This window comes from Branchiostoma lanceolatum, chromosome 5 (genome assembly GCF_035083965.1).
Source record: "Branchiostoma lanceolatum isolate klBraLanc5 chromosome 5, klBraLanc5.hap2, whole genome shotgun sequence".
Classification (NCBI taxonomy): Eukaryota; Metazoa; Chordata; class Leptocardii; order Amphioxiformes; family Branchiostomatidae; genus Branchiostoma; species Branchiostoma lanceolatum.
Window position 1 is genome coordinate 9204292 of NC_089726.1, and position 27978 is coordinate 9232269.

The window sequence follows — 27978 nt, forward strand, 5'->3', positions numbered from 1 at the left end:
TGGCTTAATATTGGAGGGATATCTAGCTTTACATGGTCAAACCAACGAAACAAAACAACGTCCAACATAATCCCTGACCACGTTTATTCTTTAACAGTGCTTTAGCGTGTATACAACCTATACCATTGTCTCTTAGTCGACAAATAAGTCATTTGCAAATCCGTTGCCTTTGCGATAGTACGCTTACTGTGATAAGTGTGTTATCATTGAGCGAACGGTTTGGTGAGATAGTATTGGCAACATCATGCCCGACATTGCTTAAGAGCGTCATCTGGCGATTTGAGACGGAATTTACAGTGGCGTAGCGGCATTCTGGCGCACAGGTGTTTAATGTCTCTGTCACGATATAATGACCATTCCTTTGACACTGAGCAGATGCAGTGATACAGAAATCCATTAGACCACACACGTGCTCACAACCTTTACGGACCTGTACATGTTACACAACTAGCACACAGGAAAATGCTGTACACGTTTTAAATGCATCTTACCGTTACTCATAATGTGCGAATACATCTTTATCCTTTCAGAAAATGCTATGTATATATATATTTTCATATACATCTATTTGCCAACAGCCAAATTTGTATTGCTGACGGAAACAGACGTTTCGATGTACATTTGGATGCAGCTATGGTCCGGCATGGAATCCCAGTAACTAGATATTTTGTATACTTAAGACTGTGCCTTCCTTTATAACAACGGGATAATGGACAACATAATTTATGACTGAAGGCTGGTTGATTGAGATGAAGCATAACAAATCTTGAGTAGTTGTTGTTGTTGCTGTCTGATCAGGTCCAGGAAGCGACTTGCTGCCAGGACGTTTCGCCGACTGGAAGCCTCAGAATGCCGGTATCATTAGCTGCAACGGTACACAACCGGCCACATAATTCTTCACAACCGTACTTCTTCAAGTTATCTTTTTAGCTGCAAGTCATATTGTATGGCAGGGGAAATGTGTGTCTTACGAACATGAAGCATTTAGGTACAGAGTAAGAAAATAAACTGGACGGCCTGGCGTTTTACGAACATTTATCTACTTTGAAGCCCGAAAACTTTCAATTAGTTTTGGAAGATAATACGTCAAAGGGGTGTTAGCTACAAGCACCAACAAATGCTATCAATGGTCGTTTGTAAAGTGATTGGCGTGTACGAAGCATGGACATGTTCAGGCGGACTCCACGCACATGACAACTTTTCAGCACCAAGGACAGGACAATTTCTGAAGTGGACATCAGAAGAACTGTGGTTTACGATAGTAGTTTCAAAGTGATTGGCATGTACGAAGCAGGGAAATGTTCAGTCGGACTCCACGCATAGGACAACTCTTCAGCACCAAGGAGAGGACCATTTCAGAAGAAGTGTGTTTTACAATATTAGTTTCATGAGGAGGAAAGAACAAACCTCTCCAGGTGGTTCCGTGTGCGGTAGAGCCGTCTGAGTTCTCTCCCTCTCGCACGTCCATGGCCGGGACGTAGTCAGTCTGTCGGGCCCTGGTCCAGTCGTCCCGCGGGACCGAGAACCAGGTCCTCCCGTCATCCTCGCTCATCACGTACGCCCTGCCACAGTGGCTCACCCCGTACAGCTGGGACTCAGCATGGGTCACGCCAAGCAAGCTGCCGAGGATCGGGCTCAGAACTGCAAAAAGCACGGCAAAAGAGAGGATATAATCATTCCGTCGCAAAAACGGTGTAATACGTGTTTTTCAGAATTCGTTTTCGTGTTCGATTCAGAGTTTTTGAAAAGCAGCTGGTGAACTCCAAATTCTAGCTCACTCACTGAAGAAAGACCGCGGATACTGTCTGAAACGTCTGACCGTCTTCAAATCCATCCAGTTTCTTGAGTTATCTTGTGCATCTTACTACCTAAATGATTGTCTAAACTTCATCGCTGGTGGTTTTCATCTATTATGTATACAGACAGACAGCGGCCGTAGCGAAATATGAATGATTTGAATATTGAAATTTGAATGATTTGAATCTCAACGTTTTTCAGCGTCGTATCAATGTATAGATGGGTGTTACTATCGTCCAACTATTCTACAATTGAAAGAAGATGTTATTCGTTGTTTGTTGCAAGATACATCTGGATGCCTCGAAGTCAAACGGAAGTAAATGTATCAATGTTTCAAGCCATGAAAATACCACTAAACCACTGATAAAGTGACTACCGCCAAGTGTACGATGAAAGTTAGAAATAGAAATCATGCATTACACAAACCACGTACGATAAACGTTTACAAATTTAGTCAGTTTCCAAATTACCCTAATAATGAAGTACAAATATGCGACCAGTCTACTGTTGTTATGCCCCTCACCTCTCCAGCTTTCCTGTTCGGACGAGCTGTTTTCATCGTGGGCAAAGCAGGCATTCAACCCCTTGCGGCGTCTGAAATGAAAATCATTACAAGGAATTAACTAATAGTATATAACTCCATGATATGTTAACTCTTAGCAGATTAAGTTCATGAGGAGAATGTATACGCGCCTAAAAGGTTGACTGGCGTTTGCTTCTCTTACAGTCAACTTCTAATTTCTAATTAACAACTTTGACAAAAGATGGTACAATTTCCTTTCGTGAAATATCCTTTGACCCATCTGTCTGGGCCTAATGGAATACTCAAAGCATATTGCTATAGTACTGTATATATTTTCATTGTTGTTTATGTGTCAGAAAACCACAGTGTACCATTGGGCTATTATGATATCGTTACACATACCTGGCATAGTTACAAAAATACACCTTGTTGTTTTGTGAATCGACCAGAAAACTCTTTTCGCGGAATTCTGAAATGGAAAACGGACAAGGTCAGAGATGACAACATTGTACAATCAGCGACCGTTGTAGGTAAATATCTGACTTTTACAACATGTCGGATCATTTGCGAATAAAACTAAGTCACAACCAGATTCAGTACTGCTTAATGTTGCGTAAGAAAAGAAATGCACTTGCCCGGTACGGTCTGTCTCTCTGGGTTCTCTGAAAGAAATGAAAAGACACCTTCATTTTTACCCTTTCCTTGCATAAAGTCTACCCATCTCCACAGTATTTCCATAGGCAACGAAAACAAGTTAAGCATTTCCTAGGGTAATAGAAACAATATCCTGGCATGAAGGGAACATAAAGACACTGTTACACCTGCCAGTATTCAATTGCAATGTCTGTGGCTGTTTTTTTCCAAACTTTGTGACGGGGAACGCACTATGTTAGTGTTCAAAAGGCGTTCTGTTTCAAGTTTCACCACTTTCATAAATCTTTCCAGAAGAATACACGGAGCACAGTAAATATTCACATTCGTGATATCACAGATGTAGGGAAAGTGAACTGAGTTACATACCGACGATCTTGTAGAAGAATTGCAGCAGCTTTGTCTCTGTACGCAGGCGCTTGCCCGGGAGGGCGGTCCCGCGGTACAGGGTCTCCAGAGGCCCCACAAAGCGGTGGTCTCCCGGCCGCTCCTTATGGTCAGGGTCGATCCTCATCTTAAACGTGAACTGGAGTCGATCGTCGATGTCCAACTGAGGCCACTGAAAAGGCAAGAAACAAACAAACACGAGTAAACTACCGATAAAGAGTACATAGGATTAGGAAAGCACAGTACAACATTTGCACGAGTAAATGTTTTCTTTCGTCCGGATTCTTTGATGGGTTTTATTAGATAAATGTATATAACATTGTTACTCAACAATTGTATCTTATACAACACATGACAACCTGTACAACAATTCTTATATTTAATTTACACTACAAAAGACCATGTAATGTAGGATGAAAGTGTATGCTTGCACATTGCATGTCGTTGGACACAGCAATTCGTAAGGTGTCTTTGTTCACATGAACCTGCCTAGAAACAAAAACGTAATATAGTAATCAGTATACATATTAAGCAGACTCAAATCTGTCTTTAGTTAGATCCAAAATCGACTTTTCAGCTATTCATCCTGTAGGAAATTAGTACATAAAACCACATAAGAGGCAAGGTGATAGGTGACTACACAGTAGTCAATCCACTCACTTGTTCTGACCCTTGTAGGTGTATATTTAGGGAGGGGGTGCTAGAGGCACGTCCTCAAACACGGGACCCTCATTTTACGTCCCATCCGAAAGACGGATGCAGCCCCAATCGAGATGTACTTCACAGGATAAAACCGGTGTCTTCCAGTTACCAACTAATTGGAGACAGGAGCTGAACTGTGAGGCTGCTACCAGTTGAACCACTTGACCATCCCCAATCATCACCCTACCTTGAACGAGACCTTATTTGGTTTGACGCTGACTGTTGGCGTTGGTCCGTCGGTCAGTGTGCCGAGACTGACGTACTTGACGAACGGGGTCGAGATCAGCTTCATGGTGACGTTGTACGCCGCCGCCGTGGAGTTGGGGTCGTGGTGAAGGTCTACGTTGAACGTCACCATTTCCCTGGAAAAATGTAGTTTTATTGCTTGTAATAAATAAATGGATACTTCTGTTATAGAGTGTTATCAAAGAAAGGGGGGTAATGTACTCTTTGGGAGTTACATTATATTAATGTTAAAGATATTAGGTTATTAGTACCAAAGCAAAATGTGATGACCTGAGCGAACTTGTTTTGAATGGAGGTCAAATGAAATTCATGCACACACTTCACACTAGTCAGTATGTTGGTCAGTATATATCAGTACACGAATCGACTTGTCTATTTCTCGATGGGATTCGTGTACTGAAAAATCCTTTATTTTCGCGGTGCCTGTATTCAGTCGCGGTGGTAGGGAGAGTGGAGTTTCTGCGGTGTCGCGTTTGAAACAGTTTTGTCTTCAAGTAGAAATACATTTGAAACGCATATTCGCGGTACAGTGAGTCACCGACCCCCCCCCCCCCCCCCCACACACACACACAAAAATAAATACTAAAAGTACGCAAGAATAAGACCAGCTCGAACATTTCAACTAAACCTATCGAACGTGATCCTGAAGTAAAGCCCCTACCCCCTGCCGAGGTTGCCCGTGTCGGTGACGGAGGCGTCCAGGACCAGGACAGGTTTGCCCCGCGGTACGACAGTAACGGGGAGGGCGCCCGTCCATATCGCCCTGTCCAACGTGATGTCAGCGCCGACCTACAGGAAAGGAAGTAAATCCCATTTTCAGATTGCCTAGTAGAAACTGCGTGATCGTTCACCTACATGTAGAGAAGCAAGAGGCTTAAGTCGTTTTCGTAGAGTGAAGTCACACTGTATGAAGGTTTGTGCTCTATCAAGTTTATAGCTGTTGAAATAGTATTTAGAGAAAGTTATGGAAATATGTGAACGGTTAATTGTACAGGACCATGCTGAATCATAACTATTACACAATTCCAATTCCAGGTACGTACAGCCAGGCTATATTCTCCACAATTTCGTTTCCAAAATCAAAAGTTACATACATACATACCATACACAAAATCGAAAGTTAGACGGTGACTAATACTATAGAGCATACCCTTGCCCAGAGTTCTTTTGGAGCCCATAACTCTTCGTCCTTTGTAAACTCATATCCAATAGCGAGGTTGATGAAGTTTTCATTTGCCCCAAGCGTAGAAATATCTTTCAGTTCCAACGTCCAGCGATCGTCCTGTGGAATGACAAAAGAGCCTCCTGTCGACTTATCTTGAAACGGTAACGAGTAGACATGTGGTAACAATATCTGTATGCACCTTGCATTTTACGGAGACTTTCAACACGAATAAAAGCTTTGGGGATACGACAATAGTAGCTTTGATTTAATCTTGGATTAGAATGGTCAATGATATGGAAGCCTCTTGGCTGGTTGAACAAAGCGAACGAAAACAACAGAACGTTTATGAAGGCTAGACGTGCAGGTAAACAATATCCAAAGACAACTCAATCCCTACAACTGGGCAAGATTCAGAGATTACTTCCGGACGTTTCGAGTGACATCCATCACTCTTCTTCAGCGTCGCTAGAATGAACTGGCAGAACGGAAACCAGTGTATACAACAGGGACTTACCTCCTTTGTGATAGGCAAAGCGCTTTGCTGAGAGGTGTTGTTCCACCCAGACAGTCGTATGTTCTCGCCAACCTCAGTGAGAGTGACGTGTGTGATGGACAGGGGGAGAATAGAACCGATCGTGGGGAGATACACCTCAACAACCATGCTGTCGTAGTTGATGCGGGGGAACTCTGCGGTGATTGACATCTAAGATGAAGGATATAAGTTGTCACAATATGTTGACCTGTGACATGTGTGCAAATGCCTAGTTGTACTGTTAGATACAGTTCAGGTCCTTTATTGTAAAGTTTGTAAAGTTAACATAATATACTAGTATTTCAATACACCTGAAATAGTGAAACAAGTGCCTTCAAACTACGACTAGTCTGTAAATAGCTGTAGCAGCGTGTATGACTGGCTACTTACAGATGCACGTTAGCTAATGGATTGAATAACGTATCCAAGTATCCAAGCTACAGAACTTACACACAATACCACCAGGTGCTATTAACAAAGGGCCAATATATGGGGTATAGTATAGTAGTGAATTCCCTACTTACGTTGATTTTATTACCAAACGTTAGGTTCCCTTCGTTCATCCAGGACGTGTTGAACGTAGGAAGTGCACCGGTTGTAGCAAATGCTGAAGTGTTATTGTCAGGGCACACAGGCCCTAAAAACTGTTCAAGTCCATATCCTTTTACAGTGTAGGTCACGTTTATGTGTACGAAAAGTTTCTGTCCGTAGAACACGGGGTCTGAGAAGGTAACACAGAGAATTCAATCAATCAAACATTTGATGAAAGGAATAGCTTGTCGGTATATGCTGTCATTCTAACATTCGCAAAACATGAAACGGAATTTTATCAGTTGTCGAATATCAGTTGATCTCAACAAAAAAGCGAGATACGTAACAAAAATAAGCAAATAGGTAGTCCAGATTTACGTTGCAAAGAATTAACAATATATTATTTATCATTATTTAAGCGTGATGAGGGTTTTGAAATCAAAAGAAAATCTTGTACCTTTGACTTTTCCTATGAGATTGCCGTTAAGCTCCAGGAGACCCGAACTGTTGGAGATGGTGACGGGGTCCAGGTCCTGCAAGAAAAGGAACGGCTCAGTTACACGGTTCTGTCGACCACTACGTTAGATAGTTTATTAAAACATTATTGTCCAACGCCGACAGATGGATTGACTAGATAAGGAGTACTCATGAAATCCAGAACCCGTTTCGTGGATACCTTGAAATGCTTGAATGAAGACGCCATTTTGAGCCGCGAATGAAATTGTCTGCCACCCTAGCCTCGTTTTCTTCCTGTTGGGCCGCTTGATCAGATCTAGAGCGTGCATCTATACAAAATATGTCGTAAATGTCAACTAAGCCCAAAAGGTAAAAATATAAGGCCGTCATATTCTTGATAGTTTTGTTTTCATGCGCCATTTTTGTTACAAGCACCACCACCGGCCATGCCAGGGTAAAACCTCACTCCCTGGGCCCAATGTCCCGCGAGGGGTCTTGCTCAGTATCCTATAGATATACATGTAGATGTCATGTTACCTCGAAGTCGTCCGAGTGGAACTGTAACGTGATGTTGACCAGTTCTGCGCTTGACGTCAGTATGAGGTTGTACTCCATTGTGACCACATCCCCTCCCTGGAATCTATCTGCAGAGTCGCCTAACGCCCAGAACTCCCATTCCAGTTGCACGTCTGCGGTACCTACATAACAAAGATTGAATATATCAGCCATCCAAGGGTGAAATTAGTAACCCTATGTCCAATGTCTGACAATGTTGTACAGTTAACATTCTACAATACAGTACAGAAAAGAAAACTGAAGGGGTCCGGCCACGTGTGACGGTCACCTGGACTAACCCAAACTATCATGCAAGGAGCAGTCCAGGCAGGAAGAAGGACATGTAGGCAACAAAAAAGATGGGACGATGATTTTAGAGAATGGACCGTCATGACACTACCTGAAGAACAAAAAAACAGAGAAAGGTTGAAGGGGAGAAGGGAGAAACTGATTGCCAGATCTTTTGTGGTGCCCCAACGGCCAATCTTAGACTTTGTGATACATGAGATGAGATTGTACAGGAGTGACTGTAGGGTTTACATGTAAGGCCTTGCCGAGACAAGGTGCGGTTTTAGTTCCCACAATTGCAGTTCTTTTTATACACGTAGGCCACACCTAGTAAACACGGCGTTCTTGAATCCATCGGCAAACACGGTCTATTCTGTTAAGCAGAAGTTCAAGATCTTCTATTGCTATTGTTTGTAGCATATCTATATGCAAGCAGCAAAGCTTGCATGGAATCGCCATGTTACTTACTGCAGTTGAGGTCAGAGAAGGCCACATCCATGTGCGGCGTCACCGCTACAGTGTCCCAGTCGATGACGTTGCCGCCATTGCCGCAGCCGTGGAGCTCGTCCATTTCCTCCCGTGAGAGGACATGGTCCCACACGTTGAAGCGTGCCAGGTCCCCTCTGGAGGCCTGTGGGCAGAAAGCACATCCACACAGAATAGTTATCAAACCCAGCACGCAATGGTAAATTCCCTATGAATTACCATTAGTGTTTTATTGCTGTATTCAATGTAATTGTAATGTTGAGTGGTCAGCAACATCAGCTTGTCGGCCTGGCGCTACACTATATGTATTGTCCTGTTGAAGTTTTTAATAAAGAATAAAGAGTAAGGGTACCAGGCTAGTTATAATCATATCTGTCACTGTTGCACTTTCGCATAGCTTTTTTGAAGACAGCAATGATATCGACGAAGGCGTCTGCATCATATATTTCTCCATTTTATCCCACGTAATATAGTTGGTCTCACTCGCAACATAAACTGTTGCTGCTCAACATATATATCACTGTTTTTTTGTCTATGAAAAAAGAATGAAACATCAGATCAAATATCAAACTCTATGCTCTTTTTATATGCTCTAGATACTCATAAGTCATAACTCAATCATGAATGACACTGATAATGCTACTTCAAATTTCTATGCGGCGTCAGTGGCCTAGCGGTAAGGTTATCGGACTCGGGGTCTAGAGTTCGATTCCTGGCAGCGCTGTGTCCGACGTTGTGTCCTTGGGAAATGCACTCTATACGGCTTTCCTCACTTCACCCAGGTGTGGATGGGTACCTGACTTTGGTTGGAGATGGTCGTATTGAGGTCAACTGGAGGCGCCGTATGGCAGTTTTGCGACAGTTCCACAATATGCAAATGTGGAGCAAAGATGTATCTGTTGCCCATGTGTTTTATGTGATCTATTATGTGATGTACTATGTGATCTATAGAGCACTATCAGCACAAGAAAGGCTGCCATTGCAGGGTAATTTCTGACCAATGAACCATTATCAAAGACATCTCACCTCGTTTGTGTGGAAGCCTCCTCCGAGGGAATCCTGCTCCTGTCCCAGAACCCAGACGCCACCGGTCCTGATGAGGAGACCCGTACTCAGCCCGGAGCCTGACGCCGCCTGCTGCCCGTCCACGTAAAACGTCCAGTCACCGTTCTCGCTTGTCCAGGTGATGCACAGAACGTGCCAGATGCTGGGTTGTAGTGGGAGGGTGAGTCTACCGCTTTCACCACCCCTGACGAGCATCTGAGTTTGGGCATGTTGCACAGAAATAACTAATAACCAATAACTTTCTACGGACGTGAATAGTTTCATCAGGTAGTTTCAATTGCTAAGAATGTTCTTTGAGCACAGCCAAGCGATGCTTACCTACAAACATATCGGTAGTCCTTGTGCTACTTTCCACAAGGCAAATCCTGCTGGTTCTACTTCCCATTGCTAGGTGGCGCTGTGAAACCAGTCAGTATTGCTCTAGCTTTAAGCATTAAAGCCTAAAGCCCCCCCCCCCTCTCTCACTGGACCCGCGGCACGCTGGCGGCGTCGTTGCGGCTGATCGAATTGACAACAAAGCACTCAACAATTTCATCGGCAAAAAACGAATCTCTTTAAGCTTTGTGTGTTTTGTTGTCTTTTTGGTCATACTTGTACGTTTTGAATGATATTCCCATTACAAAGTCAAGGGTAACACAATCCAGTTTAGGACGCAGCGACGCCGCCAGCGTGACGTGGGTCCAGTGAGAGGGGGGCTTAAGCATTAAAGGGCAACATGCGCCACACAGTCCACACTTAGTTGGATTCAAGCTTACCATACTTTCGTTGCTGTGATTAGATCTCACCTTGTACTTTCCACTGCTATGTTTCCCAAAGGCGGTGAATTCATTGTGATCATTTGGAGTGGCGTAGCTGAAGAACGCGCCGGTGGTGCCCGTAAGCCGGATGTCCATGCAAACGGTCAGCTCAGAAAGTGGCTCATCCATGGCTGCGTGAACTTCCGCGTAGTTCGCTGTAGACAACTCCGTAGGAAACGTCATCTTTAATGTCCCTAATGTTTTCGGTCCTGGTATAATGAACACAAAGTTTTTAGAAAAGAAAAAGTTGAAACCCTTCCCACATTTTTCGATAACAGGACAGTGTCCTTGTGCCACACAGGTATGAAAGCGCCACAGCGGGGGCTAGTCCCTTGGTAGTGGTGTGTGTTCAACTGCCATACTGTTTCTCACCAATACTGAGCGCTAAGCAGAGAAAGCAGTTTATGTATTAGAGTGCAAGTCTTTGATATGAACCGGCCGGAGTTTGAACCCATGACGTACATGTAAGGCACGCACTCCGTGACACACTATTGCAGGACGGTGGTCTTTGATGTTTAGAAAAAAACGTGTTGAGTAAGCAAGTTTACCTCTTCATAAATACAACTTCTCTATATTGACGTCTCTGATTGCTTCAGATAAGAATACAATAATCAAGTTAATCTTTAACAGCATAGAAATGATCGGTACTGAAAGAAAATGAAAAGCTATAAAAGGCTATTACAAAATTAAGCACACATTATACACTTTATTCACATACTAAAAGTTCCACACTTACCGTAGGCGTCCAAAAACAAGGATTCCACTGAAGTAGATGCCAAGTTACAATTACACGGGAATCCATCCTCTCTCCCCGTCTCTCCGTTGTACAGGCGGATCTGTGGGTGATAGGAACACCGTTTTCTGTTGCCATTAATATTCCAGACCGGGAACTGCTCTCGATTAGTCATTGCTCGCACATGCTTTTACATGATGTGACATAATTTTTTAATATCACGGAAAGGTTTGTGCACCAGCAAGTTGAATAATGCTATAGGTTATAAAAGAAACGAATATATTCTTGGTTGAAAAGCTTGTCTTTTCTTTTATCGAATCACGGTGACAGACTGAAGTATATCTAGCACATCTGGTGTGCACATCTGAAGACGAAATATCTGCAAAATCTAATTTGAACTTTATCAAGGACACATGCTGATAACATGGCGAGTATAGATGTGCACCGGTTGACGTGATTGGTCCATTTTGTACTGACCTGATCCAACGCCAGCCTGTTGTCCCCGTCAGTCCTCAGCTGAAGCATTTCTGGGCGACCGAAGTCTTCGTCCTCAAAGTAGTGCACTCGAGTTCTAGTGGAATTGACAAATGTCGGCAGATTTAGTCAAAGTAAAACAAATAACTTCATTTCATTCGCACAATCTTAACAAATCTTAACAAACTGCTGGGAGGCACAAACCTACACCACTTTCCCCTTACATTTCAAGCTATCTGCCACTAAATAAATCAAGACCATAGCACGTCCAGGTCAAAAGATAACAAAAACGGACGTTCTGCTGCAGTACCAAGGTCACATACCAGGGGGTCGATAATTGACCTTGACCTTCGTCTTCTCATCATCCACCCACATACCAAATATCATCATAATCCATCGAGAGATATTGAGTTATGTTGACTACAAACACAAACACACAGACACTCAAAACTATATCTACATTTTTGACTGGGATAATGATAGGGGAAAGTCTTACTCTCCACGCCCAAACCGCCCCGGCACAGTTGTGGACATACACCAGCCAGCGCAGTCAGTGGAGTATATCAGTACCCTCACATTGTCGTTACTCCCTGAGAGCTGGGCCTCGCTGACGTCAAAGGATATTCTGTGCACGGTGTCTGTGTCATGGTCGAAAAATAACTCAATTATATTATAGTGGAAGCTCATCTGTGTTGGTAGTAATCAGAATACAGTGCTAAACTTTCTTCCAACACTAAAGTATTCACGGATCAAATTTTCGACGACCACTGTCGTCTTCTTCAATTCAGGATCAATAATGACCAATCACTGCCGGCGTTTGATTTGATCCGTGAATACTTAAGTGTTGGAAGAAAGTTTAACACTGTATTACAACTCAATTATATCTTTGTCCTGAAGTACAGTATTGTAGATTCCCGCTGACGGTACTCTCCAAGCAGAGGTTGTTGGGGGAAATTGTGACCTATGTATCATACGCCCCGTTTTCTGTCAGCAGTTGTTGGGAGGTGCTGACAGAAAACGGAGCATATGATAAGAAGGACACAATTTTCCCCAACAACCTCTGCTTGGAAAGTTGCTGGTGGCGTTTAGAAGCACTTTATTTTCTTAGATGATGCCCTGTCACTATTAGTAGCTTACATGGTATAATAAGTCAATTAAGGCTCTTTTTTCGTCCCAACATTCTAGTATGAAAAAAAGCATTTTCCTCTCAATAGTATTGTACTGCTTTAATAGTACTCACAGCTGTCCAGTCAGGAAAATAAAACAGACAAAGATGTTATTTCTATTAATGGCAATATAACATTTGCTTTCACTTTGGTAACGTTACCAATGTTGCATCACTGGGAATCTATAAGTCATACGGACTTACCAGCCACCATTCCCCGGAACTGCACTCCTGCTAGCCAGGGCTGCCCGCCGGACTGTGTTTCCGTGATCAACAGTCTCCAGTACTTCGCCGTCGCCGAGAAGGTTCCAAATTCCTGGTGCTCGTTAGAATTTCCAACATCAACGATCAGAGCGTCCGCCCAGACGTACGGGTCAGCACTGTTCGATCCTTGGAACTTGAACGCTTTCACGTCATGGGTGAAGTTCCCATTACTTTGGACACGGATTGTCGACAGGGTGTACGATAGCCCGAGATGAAAGATTATGTACCATTCATCGGCCACGCCGGTCGGGTTCCAGTACGTGGTTGAGTCGTCGTCCAGGACCTTGTCGGGCCCAAACGCCACACCCTGGGCATCCACGTAAGTGTCCCCCGAGGCGTCCACTATCCACTCCGCGGAGTTCGACAGCCAGGTGTCTGGAGGAACGACAAGTGGAGGAACGACGGAGCTGATGAAAATTGGCACAGACCAACATAATGACGTCACCTTTATGTAATGTGTTCAGTGGGTGACTCGCTACATGCTGCTCATTCATACAGTTAACCGTTGGTCGCTTTTGATCACCGGTAGTCAAGTTGCGCTGAGTACGATACAATATCAAGGTACGGAGAACAGAAAATCCTTTATACAATAATCTTTATCAATTATCTGAATTTGAGGACTCTCGTTATTTAACAGAGGAGGTACATGTAGGATCGAAAGTGTGTAGACTACTCAAAGTTTCTACTATTGTAGTGTTTGACATGTATAGTATGGATTCTATGTATAGCGTCTGGAGATTCAACTGCGTTCCAAACCTCCCGGGACTGCACAGCGTGCAACCACTGCATAGAAATATTAAAGGTACAGAACACGAATATCGATACATATTGGCGAACTAACCTGCAATGGATGGTGGTAGTGTCGGTCCCGTTATTGTTACATTTGGAGTCGCTGCTAGCTGGGACGCTGTGGAGTATGATGGGAAATCGTGTTGACTGTCAGACGATATCACCTAGCGCCTCTTAGTGGATGCATCTATGTACGGAGGCTTTGTGTCTAACATATCACACAAGTGTCTCGCTTATAAGATACTCATATTTCAAATCCAAGCTAACAAATTTCATGTCAACAAAGTATATGACAAGTATGGTGATCAAAGGTAAGCCCAAATTATAGTATTGCATGGAAACACTCCCGTTCACATGCCTCCTAGATGCTAAAGTCTATGAAGACGTTACGTGGCGTATTTTGATCTCAAATGCATTGTTTGTTTTTTCAAACCACTGTTGCTCGGGTTGATAGAAACCAGTGCATTATGTAAACGCTTCAGTAAAACTCATGTTTACTTAAAGAAATGGAATGAACTCACTCGTGTCTCGAATAAACGCATTCAAACGGGGACCGCGATATGACTCGCAGCGTATTCAGTGAACACTACTTCACAGCTCACCAGCTTGCTTTATAAGAAAGCTCTTACCTTGTTGACAGATGTAGTACTTTTGGATATCGCAAGAGTCGTCGTCCCACATTGAGTTCGATGTATACAGCTGTCCACAGCTCTGACCGACGCCACCATTAGGCTCTCCTGGGTGCCAGTTGGTGTAGTCTACATCAGTGTCATCAGACCATTGCCACTGTCCTTCGTGCTGAAAGTGGAGATATTGTGATATAGAATTTTCACGTTAAGCCCCTGTCACACATTCAGGACCTTCCCACGACCTTGCTCCCGACCACTCCCCAACCAAGGTCGGGGCTGGGAATAGCCTGGAATCCATCATAGTTTAGCTCCAGTTCGCTTCTCTGATTGCATCGAAGAAGAATATGACTTTCTCAAGTTTGATTGGTCAAAATCCGCATAGTCGACTTGCTCAGACGACTTGTAAAGACTTGCAGGCAACCTCCACGACCAACCTGAGATGCCCTTGCTCACAACTAACTCCCAACCATGGCCTGGAGAAGGTCGAGAGGGCTATGTGTGTCAGACACTTTATGTGATCTATTCATTCGGAATGTCACTTCAATCTTTGGCGAGATTGCTGATGGTGGATACTCACAAAATGTCATCCAAAAACTTACTTCTGTAACAGCTTGGTCAAGACTTCCTCAAATATTATAGTCTCTTTCTTCCCGACATTCTAATGATTTTGGACACCGATTTATCTATAATGTACGTGTTCCATTAGCCTAGATATGCAGTGTCTCTGTTTAAGAGTGTTGTAGAAACCGCCATACTGCATTGCTGCTGTTCAGTTTTTTCAGGTCTATCCCTTTTCCACTAGACTACAATTGCTGAGCGACAAAAAATTAAATTCGTGCAAACCTTGATTATGCAAAATTATGATATTTAAAAAAAGAAAGCACGCAAAAACGAAAAATCATTGTCTATAAAATTGGAAATATTCAATGGAAAGATGATGTAATCTATAAAAGATCTAATGTTTAGTGATGTTGAGTCAACTCTGTTCTCTAGCAGCAAAAAGAGCAAATACAAAATCCGACGCACCTCATAGTCATGGAGACTAATCCAGAAGGCTTCACCCGGTAGTATGCCGTTCGCAAGACTGACCAGGAAGTTGTTGACGTCCGCCGACTTGCTGTCAGCCAGACGCGCGCCGAAAGACGCACATTCATCTGTCGCGGTGGCGTGGGTCTGCCGACTGCCGTGTACCGTGTAGTTGTAGCTATTCCACTCACCACTGGTCAACATGTCATCCTCTAAAATTTCGTAAGGTAGAGAGATAAATACATATTTTCACGTTGTAAATTCTTTAGAGTGAGGTGTGAAACATACGCCCGGTATCATCCCAAGGACTGGACACAGGGGTATTTTACACGTCCAGTCTCACTAATCTGACAGGCGATCTTTCTGAATCCCCGTGCACGTGATAAAAAACATACCAGTGTTGCCGTCTGCCATGGATGCGTCAAGTAGCACGCCAAGAACGGTTACGCTTAGCAGATGGAGGGCTCTAAGGGTCCAAAACGCCTTCATATTGATGATGTTCCTGTTTGGTGACACTGCAAACATGCGAATACCCTACTGTTCAAGGGTACCATGGAAGCTAGTCTGGAAACGCTTTCCACACTGACGCCAGAAGGTGGGACTTTGGATGACGCGGTACGTGTACATGTGCCGCATTATCCAATGTGATACGCGTTTTCCTGCAAAGTCTTCTTACAAAGCGTGTTTTCAGGTCGGATTGTGTCTGCATTATGGGCGACCCACCGTGCCTTTTATGCACGGGTAAAACCGGTAATCGCGCTCATAAAATTTGCAACAGCTTATGATCCAAAGCCTTGGACAAACAATACTCTTCTGCTAGCAGGAAGATGTGCCTTTGTACATCATTGTACAGCGTCGTCGTGTGCAAGCAAAATCTCTTTTTATGTTTTCGATGTTTGCAGACTGAACCACCTTTCATTGTACTGACGTAAGTTGTGCAATAGGAGATGACTGCCGCCCGAAAGTGTTAAGACGGGTGCGGCAGCTTTTGATGTCACAATGAAGAGGAAGCTTAGAGTTTTTAGCTTTTTGGCATACTGTAGGAAGTCTACAAACCTTTTGGAATAGTGATTGGTAGACATAGAAATCATTTTAGAAATATTCAATTGAGGGCATTGATAGAGAAAATCTTGTTGGTGCCGGCGTTCTGGGGGAATGTTAGAAAGGGAGGAGGGTTGGAGGTGGGAGAGAACAAATACAACCATATTTTGCAAACAAAAAATGTCCATGCCATGACACTGAACTCACTCTTACACCTATCCCGCGCTGTTGCGACCTGTTCTTCAGTCATGGCGTAGTTGAACAGCTGCAGACAGGCTATCCGGCCCGCGAAGACCCGACTGTCTCCGTCCTTCATCGCCACCTGGACTTGGTACTGAGTCTCAACTTCTACAACCCCGACGTTTGCCTGACCGACGACCTCGCCGTTGTTCCAGAGGAATGCCATCCCTGTGAAACTGTTGTACGATCCTCCCACGTAGTTCCACGCGCTCTGTTCGAGCACATCCGCCGCGATGTTTTGTAGAACGGATTGACCTCCTCTTTCTACTACCCTACAACAGACATTTCAAAATGTCAACTCCCAACAATAAGATATGTTCACCGTTGCTTATTATCGGTTTTACCAAGGAGTTTACATAAACTTCTTAGTACGGCTGAGTACGGTCTAGAAATTTGATCATAGGATGATTGCTATTCTGTTTACCCCTTTTTTTTCTTACAGTGGTCTACTGAATGGACTAAATGTAATATCAGGTTCAGTACCATAACAACTTTGATTGGTATGTCCTGACTATGGACGATTTTTGTCATGGCGGGGACGGCCCCTTCTCTCCACATCAATGGGGACAGATTCGCACAGAAATATTTCATGGGACCCAGCAGCGTATATGTTTTTGATAGTATTGAACAACGCACTTCTTAAATCAGCTGAAATTCATCAAGAGTATGTAACGATTGGGTGCTTTGGTGTATGGTCCGATTTACACACAAGTTTCTGTAGTCTACTCGGGGCCGTGCGTGGGGAGTATTGGGTCGCTCAAGTGGACTTCCTGCTGGAAAATGCTACTTGAGTGGCCTATGGTACTCCGGTCCTGAGTCGACACCAAGTCCACTCAAAACGCGTGTATAAACCGGGCCTAATAACAAATGAATTGCATTGCTTCCTTTACACCTGGCTATTGAAAGAGACATTGGTGTGAATTGTTTTGCCATACTACGTTATGAAAATGTGCTTCTGAATGGCAACAACATGGCAATTTTTAGATCCAGGACCCTACATTGAGCGTCTTTGATATTCTGTTTCTGATATGTAAACGCACCGAAAAAAAAGTTGCTGTGGACCCGTTTGCCACAGATGGACTCCAAACCCATCGTTGTTCGTGACGTAGCTAAATATGGGTCCAGCCCCGCCGGTAGGATATATGTGGGCCAGTATGGTGTAGGAGTAGCGCACGTCCAGCTCGCCATTGTTGGGAATGTTGAGGTAGGAATCTGCAGCCCCAGAAAACAGGAAAGCGCCGTTGACGTCTCCATAGGGACCTGGGGCTAGCTGTGTTCCCGTTGCTACTGCGTCATTTCCGTTTCCTGTGACGTCTGAGGTTCCAAACTCTGCGTTCAATGGCCAGAAACCTACTAGGCCAGCTCCTAAGGACAGAATCATGTGGGTTCAAATTATAAATGTGCTAAACGAGTTTAACTAAGACACTCTGCAGAAAAACACCTAACATCGCCCAACACTGATAGTCTGACAACATCTCTCCACATTGGAGTATAGTTGGGTTAGGTTAACTCAATAATTGTAACAAGGTGAACTGTACAAAGAATTTATAGTCACCTTTCAACGCTTGACCGGCTTTCATTTTATGCTAGTTCGATCATCCTGTTTATTGACAACCTTTTATAGTGGCTACGGCCGATCCCTTCCTTTAATATTTTGCTACTGGTATTAGCACAAACAGCAAAATGAGTTTTAAAATCACATCACGTCTATTCACGTCAAGTTACATGACGTCACAGACGTCACAACACACACACACACACACACACACACACACACACACACACACACACACGCGCACATCACCACACGTCACATCTGCAGTACATTACTTGTATTTGTTTCGATGACCATCGGCCCTTGACCACTTCTTGTTGCTCCCTCGGCGAACCACGCTGGTACTGATCCCTTTTGAGTTATCATAGCCCAGCACTCGCGAGTTCCTGTATGGAAAAATGATGTTTAGATGCTGCAAAGCATGACTATACTTTGTTATAATGACGATAATTTGTCATACCTTGCAGCGACAAGATCAGGTAAGCTACAGTGAGATTAGGAGAAGAAAACTTGAAAATCCTGTGAAACGCGTATCTAGAGCATTATCAACTTCTCAAAAAGAGTGTGCAGTTTGAAAATAGTTTTTTTAAAGAAATAGTCTGTACATAGAAATGCCGACATAGTTTAGATACAGCACCAAGTTGAAGAGTTGTCGCTCCGTATGTTGTCAGGTTGGGTTGGTTTTCTCCCGAGTCGTGAACTAGGACCACCAGTATTCTGCCCTGTGGTAAGAACACAAGCCTCAAACTTGATATGATATAGCATCTTTGGGTCTTAAGCTTTCTGGCATCAAAAGAAACTTTGTATTGGGCTAAGATATCTCTTATATATATTGAATAGCGCACATTTGGGTAGTTTAAGATTCACTAGTAGAATATGTTAAGTGGTGACAATCGTTGCCTGTTGCTGCTATAGCCTAGATAGCCGGATGCAGCGTTTTAATTTTATTGCATGAACAGCACCGAGTAGTACAAGTACGCATTCGTTGTTAAGAGAAAAGAGAAAAAGTCCTGTCCTACCACCGGTGCCTCCTGAAGTAGCGCCTGTACGTTGCCCGGTGCCGCGGCGTCCCCGTATGTGTCAAAAGATTCGCTATCTTCCACGATTCCGGTTCTCTCGTTGATGATGAAGACATGATGACCACGGTGTATGTTACCATCTACCAAAAGGCAATGGCAAATACATTCCTTTTTTTTACGGTTGAAACCCAAATACTTCTTATTTTAGGGTACGAGTTTATTACGAGTCATATCAGCATGGATGTGACGAAAAATGTAGTTCAAGCGCCTTTGGTTAAAAAATTGAACAAAAAACATCACATAATTTATAAAGAAAGCAAATGTCGGACTACTTACAAACGATATAACTCCGCAGTCCATTCACTTCCACGTAACTGACGTCTACAAAATTATATCCGGGGTCGCTCTTACAATGTGATTTGGCCACGATGTGTAGGTGACCTTGATAATCAAGTTAAAAGAAAAGATAACCATTGACGTCATATTGCATATGTATACAACGTAGACTAAGTTTTAGATTGTTCTAAACAATCTCACGAGCAGGGAAAATATTTTGTTATGTGCAGAAATGAAATGGAATGCAATTAGCAACAAGGCAGTCAGACTACATCGCCATATCGACGTCAACGTTGGGTTCATTTTTGTTGAATATCAATCCATATATATTGCAAGCAGAGTTTAGTTTATTGTCTGATGCACATATCAATTTTACAAACTTGTTTTATGCAAAGCTATTCATTCAGGTGGATTTTGGAGTGACAGGCACCCACACAAACCTCCACTCAAAACAATACTCCACTCACTTGGGATGGATTAACAGTGTCCCAATCGTTACGTCACGACAAAGTCACTTTTTGTAGTTGAACATTACGCATTAGCACTTACAGTAGTTGGCCTTAATGCCAGACATGAAGCACATTTACAGGTCTATAAACAAAGATGATAAGTTGCGACGTGATACCTTCATTTCGCTGACAGATGAATCCCCTGCGATAGTTGCAGCGTCTTGCATCCCATGAGGACCCAGTGCCGTAAAATGCAGAACAGACGTCACCGCTATCCGGTTCGTTGGGGAGCCAGTTGGAATAGCCGGATGACGTCAGGGTTTGGCCGTCCTCAAATACCCACTGGCCGTCTCCGTTGGCGTCAGTCAACCCAAGCCAGCGACCTCCTGTTACCGGTGGTAGATTGTCGAGGAAATCGTTGGTCGCACTGTCCTTCGGCATTGCTAACATACCTCCGTCTTCCACACACATCTGGCTAGCCTCTTCGCGCGTATTCGACCCTGTGAAGCTCTTGTAGCAAACGTTGTTAAAACGAACGTAGTCCATTGAACAACCTGTACAACACAAAATGAGAAGTTCTAACATACATGATTCACATGATTCATATCTAACTTCTAACATACATAATTCATATCTAACTTCTGAAACACATAATCGGAAGCAGTTGCGACAGACTCAGTGTCTGCGACATATACAGAAACACAGCCGTATGGGGAACCCTCTCGGTGTTGATTTCTAAACACTGTTCCGTTCGCACCCCCCCCCCCACCAACTTGCTCTATCAGACGCACCCTGCTTTCTACGGAAATGAGGTCTTTAAACATTACACGTATCATTATCCTCAAAGTAAGAGAATTTCCTGGCAATCAGGCCCATTAGCTGAGTTGTATGGCAATGCTTACATCAATCATCACAGCTTTACTTTAAAACAAAACAACAGGAGACACAGCAAGCGTGAGCTCAGGTTGGTACATCAATGGTTGAGAAAGTTCACTGTCTCGGGGAAGGAGTAACAATGGTCGAAACTTTACGTCACCTCTGCAGCTTTCAAAGTAGGACGTTACGCACCTGCAGTAATTGGTGCCGGTGTTGGTGTTGGCTCGCGTGTCGTTAACTTTGGAGTGGTTGTCTGGGTCGCTGTGGATAATAACAGAAACAGTTGTAGACTTTTACTAGTAAAAATCTGTTTTTATTAGAATGAGGCATTCATGCTATGGCAAAAATTTTGTGTCAAAATTACCGGTACGTTGAATATACGTAAATACGTCTATGATGCTACAAATACAGTACAAAACGTCGGTTTAGGTGCATCATTTCCGTGTCAAAAAATCCTATCTTATAACGTATCTTAAAATAGCAAATATACGTCTACGATATATCTATTTTTACATCTAAACGATATTGTTTTAGTCTACGATATCGTCCCGGGACTAAAATATCGTTATATTGCAATATACACAACAAAATCCACTTTGCTAAGATATCGTTATAAAACGTACTTTACAAACGTACTTTATATTAATCGTCAGCAGGTATAAGATTTTGCAATTTCCGTTTCAGGTAGCATCCAATACCTTTCGTTGGTGACCGTATAGTGGATGTTACCGGAAGGTAGTGCATGCTACCTGAAGCGTCTGACCGTTTCCAACTGAATCTATCCAGTTGCTTGAGTAACTGTTACTTTGCGTGCCTTATTACCTGGACGTCTAACCTTCATCGACATTTACAACAAGAGTGGTGTTTTAAAAAACACTGCCAAAAATCAGGTGATGCGTTATTTTGATGTGGTATAACCAGCTGCCACCGCGTGTCTGTGAAACTGGTGAGTTGTGTGTCACGCAGAAGGGGAATGCTATCTACTCTCATCATTAAAGTAATTGCACTCTATTGGACATGCCTTCAAAATGTCTGTAGAGGGGCCCTCTACGTCCCAACCCATGGCAGAAGACGCCCAGGACGTCAGTAGGCTAGCTACCTGACCTACGTCCAGACTTTGCTGGGGGATACGGAATGTGCCCTGAGCCCTGATGCTGTTGCTGCGCTGTCTACGGACATTCAGTCGTGGAAGAAACTTGTGATCGACTGATGCGCAGCGCAGGCGACTGACTGACTAACTGATCTACACTCCAAGCATAGTTTGATTCGGGGCATATGAGAAGAAGGTCACAATCTTCCTCGTGGTATGGTCTACGCATTTGCGTTAATACTAAGCAAATTCCCTTCTTTTGGTATCTACCGGAGTCTGACCTGTAATCTGGTAGACCTCATTTGCCCCAGGCCCGCCTTCGCCGTCCTCTCTACAGGCTGTGGAAGGTCCGTGCTTGTTGTAGGTGTTGTGGCCATCAGCAGAGCCGAAACACTGCCCGCCATTCTGTACAGCAAACACGGTGAAACCACCAGAAAGTGCGACTTGGTAGCACTTCTCTAAGGGGTTTTGACGGGCACGGTAGCTGCCATCTAGGCGTGGATCTGTCCCCTCGAGTGTCGGAATGGCGCGGTTACCAACATTGTCCGTCCAGCAACCCAGGCTGGTGTACCCACTGCTCTCGCTTCCTGTGTGAGGAAGAAGCTCGAGGTATTACTGTAGTTGCCGAATTATCCTTTTCGCTTTTTATCTCCATGAAAAATGGAGATATTGTTTTTGACGTGTCTGTGTGTGTGTGTGTGTGTGTGTGTGTGTGTGTGTGTGTTTCCGGACTATTGTGGTGATTACAATGATATTTGGTATGTGGGCGGGTGTTGTGAAGCCGAAATTCAAGGTCGATTTTGGACCCCCTGGTATGTGACCTTGGTACTGCAGCAGAACTTTTTTCCAGGTTGTACTGTTTCCGAATATGGTGTAACCAACTAATCTCTACCAATGTAAACAATAGTTCGAAGATGTCACGCCTCCGTGAACTATTCATAGTTCCTTTGTATGTCTTGTTTAATTGTGAATGCCATACTTTGTACCTTGTACAATTGTTGTGCAATAAAGTTATTTATTTATTTATTTATTTATTTATTGTAGTTCATGAATTATGCAAATAAGGTTTTGCAATAACATTACATGTGTCCAATGATTACTTCCTGTCATTTTAGGGTGAAAATAGATAACTGCAAAAACACAAACATAACTGATCATTTTCATCACTGAAAGAATCAATATGATTGTCACATGTTACCCAACACACTCCAGCAAAATTCCTTAATGAAAAAGGTACCATGAATAAACGTAAATACGTCTACGTTAAGGTACACTATCCTTCAATTATCACCGCTTTTTGATACGAAACGAAACGAAATAAAGCAAAACAAGCGTGAGTCATCTCATCAGAAGGGTAAATCAATTGTTGACAAAGTTCACTGTCTTGGGGATGGAGTAAAAAGTAAAAGGGAAAGTGATATCGATCCAGTTTAGCTCACTGAAGAGCTATTCTTCCACTGGTAGTGAGAGAGAAGACAGACGCCATGTACAGTTTTTACAGGTTCATTGTACCGGAGACATTCCCCCAGCCCTTTTCGACAAGCACAAAGAACGTCCCGTCCTAAGGTCTGCAACCCTTCCCGGTAGCGTGTATGTCGTGTGAGCGACACAGCCGGAATCGAACTCACTGCTTCAGGGCCCCTAACCACTGGACTACGCACGCTACGAGTAACAGAGGTCCAAACCTCACGTCACCTTACATAGTAGGGCGTTACGCACCTGCAGTAGATGACGTCGGTGTTGTTGTTGGCTCACGTGTCGTTAACTTTGGAGTCGTTGCCTGGGTCGCTATAGAAATAGTTGTAAAATTAGTATAGAACACCGTATGTTTCATTGAAATGGCACAATTATGTTTACATCAGTGGGAAATACATATTTCTAAGCTGAATAGGTAAGTCATGTCACGCCGGTTGTGAGAAAGAGCGATTTCTGTGAAAATAATAACAGATACAGCTACCTACTATTTAAGGTGAATATCAGGGTTGTAGTAGTGAATGTCGGGGTCTTGGAGAGGAGAAACAACTGAGAAAGAAGCCCGTGTCTCTAAACTCTAGAGCAAACTAGGCGGTTTTTAAGCACGCTTGATGCGAGATATAGTATGTACATGTAAAAGTTACGCAAGGCAACAGCTACTGGATGGATTTTGGAAACGGTCAGGCGTTTCAGGTGGCGTGACTGGATGGTGAATGCTACCGAAAGGTAGTGGATGATACCTGAAACGTCTGGCCGTTTCCAAAATCTATCCAGTTGCTCGAGTAACTGTTACCTTGCGTACCGTATCACCTGGATGTACATATCTAACCTTCATCGACGTATACAAAAATTAGGTGTGATAGGTTATTTTGATGTGGTATAACCAGCTGCCGCCGGGGGCCTGTGAAACTGGTGTGTTATGCGGAAGGGGGATGCTATCTTCACGATCAGGTAACCGAGCCGACAAACACCCAGGCTATCATCATTAACGCAATGCACTCTATTTGGCACGCCCTCGGAATTTCTGTAGAGGAGCAACGCAGGACATACGCCCTCTATGTCCTAACCCATGGCAGAAGACGGCCAGGACGTCAGAAGACGAGCTACCTGACCTGCGTCCACTTCTGGGGGATGTGGAAGGTGACCTGAGCCCTGATGCTATTGCTGCGATGGCTGCGGACCGTCAGTCGTGGAAGATACTTGTGATCGACTGCTCCGCAGCCGGCTGACTGACTACCTGATCTACCCTCCAAGCATAGTTTGATTCGGGGGCATAAGAGAAGGTCACAATTTTCCTCTCGGGATAGTAGACGCATTTACGTTATCCTTACATGGTAATATTAGCAAATTCGCTTCCTTTAGGTATCTACTGGAGTCTGACCTGTAATCTGGTAGACCTCATTTGCCCCAGGCCCGCCTTCGCCGTCCGCTCTACAGGCTGCAGAAGGTCCGTAGTTGTTGTAGGTGTTGTGGCCATCAGCAGACCCGGCACACCAACCGCCATTCTGTACAGCAAACACGGCGTAGCCACGAGAAAGTGCGACTTGGTAGCACTTCTCTAAGGGGTTCTGACGGGCACCGTAGCTGCCATCTAGGCGTGGATCTGTCCCCTCGAGTGTCGGAATGGCGCGGTTACCAACATTGTCCGTCCAGCATCCCAGGCTTGTATACCCACTGCTCTCGCTTCCTGTGTGAGGAAGGAGCTCGGGATATTACTGTAGTTGCCGAATATCCTTTTCGCTTTTTATCTCCATGAAAAATGGAGATATAGTTTTGTGTGTGTGTGTGTGTGTGTGTGTGTGTGTGTGTGTGTGTGTGTGTGTGTGTGTGTGTGTGTCTGTTTGAGTTTCCGCACTACTCTAGTTAGCATAACTCTAGTCAAGAACTCTGGATGGATTACAATGATATTTGGGATGTGGGCGGGGCGGGTGTTGTGAAGCCGAAATTCAAGGTTGATTTTGGACCCCCTGGTATGTGACCTTGGTACTGAAGCAGAACTTTTTTCAGGTTGTACTGTTTCCGAATATAGTGTAACAAACTAATCTCTACCAATGGAAAGAAGAGTTCGAAGATGTCGTGCCTCCATGAATTGTTTTTAGTTTTTTTGTATGTCTTGTTTGATTGTAGTTCATGAATTATGCAAAGAAGGTTTTGCAAATAACATTGCATGTGTCCAATGATCACTTCCTCTCACACCGAAGCTGGTGTGTTACGCCGAAGGGCGGTTTTACCGGCTATACAGATACAGATTTTAGGGTGAAAATATGTAACTGCGAGAAAACACAAACATACAGGCAAAAACAACACCTCCCGTCAATCAGTAGCCTTTTCCATTGACCTCATAACCTTGGATATCTGTAAACAACTAGTTCTACCACTTCCTGCCAGTCTCCGGTTACACCATCTTCTATTCACATCCTGTTATTCTACTGTGTACAAATATTAAACTACGGACAACCAAGAACACAAACACCCAGACACACCGGAAAGAAAACCTCCCCACACGGAGACAATAATTCTACACACAACGCACAATAAGTATGCAGCATCAGTACAATGATAGCTACAAAGCTGGCAATGGAAGGTCGCATAAGAAACAGATGTACAAGATTTCTGTCATAGGCTGGATATAAGCTGTATCTTCATTTTTCAGCCAGTATAACCACCCTTCGCAGCTTTGCAGGCGCAGGCGCATTAGCTTTGCAGGCGCATAGCGGCGGCTGCTTATATCAGAACACACTGATGTCATCGCATCGTTCGCATTTTTCGCCGTTTTATGAGTGCTCCTCTGAACTACAGGCAAAGATATGCTACAATGGCAAGAAGGTACATGTGGGAATAGAGACGGATGAAAATAATGGCGAAAAGAAATGAAGAACACACGTGCGCATCGACGACAGCAGCAAACATGTGAATGTTGTGCACGTGTGATGAGGGGTTTACACTAGGTTTCAGCGTGAATCCTGGCATGCTTGCTCATGGAAAAGTTTCCTTTGTTTTCACCCTTTTCACAGATCACACCATACTGCGTAGTACAGGGGAAATCTCCCCACAGATTTGTGCCAGTACCGCCCTTAATGCGGACACAATCTGCCGGCCCTGACTGTGGCCCGTTGTTGGGTTCACCAGGAGACCAGTCGCTGAAGCTCCCCAGGTCTTCTCCGTCCTCCCACACGAAGGTTCCCTCTTCCTCGATATCGTTTAGTCCGATCCAGACGCTGAGGCCGCTGTCGGCACTGTTCCGCAGTCGGACGAGGAAGTCGTTGGTCGCTTGGTCTTTTGGGAAAGCGACGCTGGAATCGTGGTTTGCGCAGTGATCCCGTGCATCTTCGTACGCCACTGCAACGTCGAATACTCGGAAGCATCTAGACTCGTGCCCGTGCCAGTCTAGATGGCAGCTACCTTCACTCGCTATGTTGTAAAGTGAAGGTGTTGTTATAGAAGATGGTTTATGTCAATCTTAACAAATTATCGCGCACTTATCTGTGCGGTACAAATGGTATACAGGTCGTGTCGAACGTTCACCATCGATATCTTTACAAATTCCAAACCCTTTCATCTGCTCTTTGGCCAGTTCAATGAGGCTTAGAGTTCATAAAAGTTGTAGGAGGAAATTGAACAAAACAACACACATCGTCCGAACAATACTGATACCCTTTCAAACCTTATCTGTAGGTTACAAAAAAGGGGTCATGTTTTGTACGCACTTATAACATGGCAACAGTTTTTGCTATACTTACGATCAATTTCAGGATTGTGTTTATAATGTGCATTCTATGTTTTTCGACGTAAACCACTAAATCTAGTACATTATCAACATGTTCTTTTACTGCCGTTATTTCTCGCATTCATCACACTAAAACGCACAATTTTTCTACGCATTTCTCAACTTCGTGATGATGGGAACTGTCCGCATGTACCGTAGCTGGCTCGGCCTTTATACTAATTGGTATGAAGTTGCCAGCTTGTGTTTGCAAACTCACCACATTTTGGAGAGAGAATCCATACAAAGTGTATTGTATGAATTACTAGAAGAGAAGACAGTACCTAGCAATTTCCGATTATTGTCATGAAACGTTGAAAAAACATCCATTAGATACCGTGATCAGTTGGTCTCTTTTTAACTCCTCGACCACTACTAACTCCTGATAACACACTGCGACTGAAGTACCTTGTCGGTCGAGGGTCAAACAGTGTCTTATAAGTTGTTGATGGCCTTGCCAATTATTGTTGATTGATAAAAACAATTCGGCAGCCAGGCTGATCTCTCGAAGTCTTGAATTGTGTCCTGGGTAAAACGGGTATCTCACTGAATTGCGGTACGTTGGCGACCTCGCTGCGACCAAAATTGGATTTGTGTCACCCGTGACTTTGGGATATCACGCAAAATGTAGAAATATGACAGCAAAACACACAAAGCGTAAAAAGATTAGTTCTTATCGATGAAATTCGGTGAGCGTACTGTCAAATCGCTCGGTCGCAGCGCTGTGGCAGCGAGGCCATCGCGATCGTGCTAGTGGATTGGGGGTGTAACTACAGTATTATTACCTGAAGTTCCCTGTCCGAGGCACCACACCGTGAAGACGATGGCGGCGACTGCGAGCTGCATCCTCCTCCTCTCACCGCCCATGACTCGGT

At 43.9% G+C, this 27978-nt stretch overlaps 2 protein-coding genes across 4 annotated transcripts in view; one reads left to right on the forward strand and one right to left on the reverse strand.

Moving 5' to 3' along the window:
- Positions 1–27978, forward strand: part of LOC136434884 (synaptotagmin-9-like) — a 156786-nt gene that overhangs the window by 124307 nt on the left and 4501 nt on the right. The gene's annotated exons all lie outside the window — the stretch shown is intronic.
- Positions 66–27970, reverse strand: LOC136434403 (uncharacterized). The gene is made up of 33 exons (XM_066427193.1): positions 27889–27970; positions 26410–26751; positions 24722–25027; positions 22149–22454; positions 20970–21038; positions 20078–20455; positions 19117–19256; positions 18735–18819; positions 17631–17907; positions 16510–16814; positions 15262–15473; positions 14236–14404; positions 13659–13724; positions 12758–13192; positions 11885–12026; positions 11392–11485; positions 10918–11017; positions 10170–10390; positions 9346–9579; positions 8302–8464; positions 7528–7688; positions 6992–7067; positions 6528–6724; positions 5986–6174; positions 5457–5588; positions 4968–5095; positions 4248–4422; positions 3341–3530; positions 2956–2982; positions 2723–2789; positions 2321–2391; positions 1408–1641; positions 66–865 (listed from the first exon to the last, which is right to left on the reverse strand). Exons 1-33 carry the CDS (start codon positions 27968–27970, stop codon positions 795–797), a joined length of 5844 nt encoding a protein of 1947 aa, XP_066283290.1. The 3' UTR covers positions 66–794.

Bases quoted from the DNA above. Each gene is read 5' to 3' on its own strand.
- LOC136434403 (XM_066427193.1), bottom strand. From the start codon at position 27,970: ATGGGCGGTGAGAGGAGGAGGATGCAGCTCGCAGTCGCCGCCATCGTC. The intron at 17,908-18,734 runs GTGCTGTATCTA...TTCTGTCCTTAG, and splicing joins AGCGACAACTCTTCAACTTG to GAGCTGGCCTAGTAGGTTTC. The intron at 13,725-14,235 runs GTAAGAGCTTTC...CATACTCCACAG, and splicing joins GTACTACATCTGTCAACAAG to CGTCCCAGCTAGCAGCGACT.